Below are 2,565 nucleotides of genomic sequence, written 5' to 3'. Positions count from 1 at the left end.
TGTATATTCAAGATCCTTTCCTTACCAAGCATATCAGATAGATATAGTGATATATTATATTAAATAAAAGACATCAATTCAAATAAATTACTTATTTTACGAACTAATACAATTAAATTCATGCTGTTAAAATAACATATGTATACAAAAATAAGTATATTTTAGTATACATTTCAGTCTCATCTCAACTTTGAGAAAAGCCCCAACGAAATAACACATTGAACGTATCTCATTACCGCTCCGAGGTATGAATGAGGCCAGGGAGGCTATTACGACAACTGTAGATATCTGTATCATATAAATCTCTCAAAACTATTTTAAAAAGACACCAAACACACAGTGAAATATTAACCAAGCCAATGTGTGTCGCGATAAAATGCCTATACCTTCAGCTTAGCAACCACTTACAGATTTAGTATAGATATTTATAACTATAGGTTTTGAAATTGCATAACGGTACTTTTACAAATTTAGTTTTATCGTGATTATTTTTGATAACACGTGAAGTATTTGCGTTGTTCGAAATATTATAGAGTAGTAGAGAATAAACATTAGCCTCGTTCAAGCCTTCCTCAAGGGACTTAGCTTGTTTATGTCTGAAGTGCAAGCCTAACGATCTCCAGAACTGGAATAAACATGATTCCCGTGAGTTTGCTTTTAAATTCTGTGAGAGGAGGAAAAGGGCAGGAGGCTCAGCTGATGTTAAATGCCGCACATGGACAGTCATATTGCCAAAAGGTTCGCAAGAGTACGCTCTATTCTTGAAGTACCCTAAGTCGAATTCGTTCGGAAATACTGCCCTTGCTTTTCCATAGTCTAAATTGTAAGGGTTCTTCAAATACAAAGCCTGATCAACTGATCTGACAAGACTAACTAATAAGTTTAAGTAAAACACTACGTCATATAATATTTTATTATTATACAATAATTATGACAGCTCATCCAACGCGTCGTGGTCCATCTTCATCACGGTATCTTCAATCTTTATGTCCATATTATCAAAACCCAGCTGATCATGACTCGGGCCAGGTAACACTAGATTGATTCTGTTATCTTCAAATTTCATATCACCATGAGATTCCGGTACAGAAACAGGCACTTCACCTGCTGTCAAAAATGTCTCCAAATCTTCTTCTGTATTAATATTGGGAAGCATATATTCAGGCAATCGCGGCTTTAAACCAATACGTGCTTTTATCCCAAACATTGCTTCGAAAGCAGATTTGTCTGAACTGTCATCTGAGTTCTTTAGTAATTGGACAAATCGCAGCCCCTCCGTCCATTTCTTTGTATTTCCACCTAACCAGATTTTCAACCTTTTTGTCACATCAGATACCAGCTCATAAGCCTCAGTTTCTGGACCGTGAACCATTTTTAATTGTGGCCACGTGATATACAGTTGTTTAACTATATCATCAGCTAACTCCCTGCTTACACTGTTCTGCAGAATGCACGGTGCGCCAAATATGGTAAAAATATCCAATAAAACATTGGCAATTTCTATAACGCTTTGAGTTTTCAGTGGGCGCAGTTGAATGAATTTGGTTGTTAGATCTTGATAAATGAGAATATACGTGTACCCATTATCTGGTTCCATCCCAACGATTTCTACCTGACATCTTGTCGTGCAATCATCGCTATTTGCATGTTTCGTTTTTAATACAGAACTTGGCTTTTTCTGACAAGTTTCGCAAAGTTCTATATAAATGTTTATCATTTCACGCGTTATGTTTTTAAAACGCGAATGCAGTTCCGTTGACATTTTATTTCTACCTGCGTGGCTCATTGAAATGTGTGTTTCGTCTATAATTTGAAAAACTTCTTCAGTATGAACATAAAATTTAATCAAGTCTGTTTGTTTCACCGGCACAATTAATTTTTCAATGTTACCAATAGTAAGAACATCATACCTCTTCAACCGTTGATAGTCTTCAGGTTTTTTATTGGACGTTTTCTTTTTTGTCCATTTTACTTTTTCTATAGTTTCCTGATACGCTTTTTTCGACAATATCTGAGTATTTTGACCTTTCGTAGATGCTAGGTCACGTATCCGTGCATTGAAGCGATCTTTCATCTCTTTACGCTTTTGTGTAGTGTCCGCCATTTACGTCAATTTAAAAACCATTAATAAAACGTAATATAACAAAACTAAAATTCGTTCAGAAACGTGCTAATCGGAGTTGCGCAGGACGCATACTGACGCGAACAGTCAACAGCGAGCTAGACCCCCGCATCCCGCGTTTGTGGAATCCATTAATCACTTAGCCCGGCGGCGGCGCGGCAACGTCGCTTAGCTTTATTCATAATGACCGGTCGAAACCCAATCCGGTACTAGGTAGTTGGTACATGCGCCGTGAATTCATAATTATAAATACGAGCTGTATATTTTATTAAATTGCCCATTTCGGCTGCCGCTATTGAGTGTCAACGTAATAAATGAGTTTTATAATTGCAGTCCAAGTTTTTTTACAATGCATTCATTTGTTTCATACAAATAATTAAGTAGTGTTTAACTAACAAACAAATAAATTTCAAAATAAATTTTATAACTTAAATGTAGTATAT

General features: G+C 36.0%; 1 protein-coding gene across 1 annotated transcript; it reads right to left on the bottom strand.

Annotated features, from left to right (window-relative positions):
- Window positions 1-688: 688 nt before the first annotated feature.
- Window positions 689-2,182, bottom strand: LOC110994785 (KRAB-A domain-containing protein 2). The gene has a single exon (XM_022261636.2). It carries the CDS (start codon window positions 2,102-2,104, stop codon window positions 929-931), a length of 1,176 nt encoding a protein of 391 aa, XP_022117328.2. The 5' UTR covers window positions 2,105-2,182; the 3' UTR covers window positions 689-928.
- Between the last annotated feature and the right edge of the window lie 383 nt (window positions 2,183-2,565).

The sequence above is a fragment of the Pieris rapae genome, chromosome 1 (assembly GCF_905147795.1).
Source record: "Pieris rapae chromosome 1, ilPieRapa1.1, whole genome shotgun sequence".
Taxonomy (NCBI): Eukaryota; Metazoa; Arthropoda; class Insecta; order Lepidoptera; family Pieridae; genus Pieris; species Pieris rapae.
The sequence above is the reverse complement of the archived record's forward strand: the minus strand, read 5'-3'. Positions and strand labels throughout refer to the sequence as shown.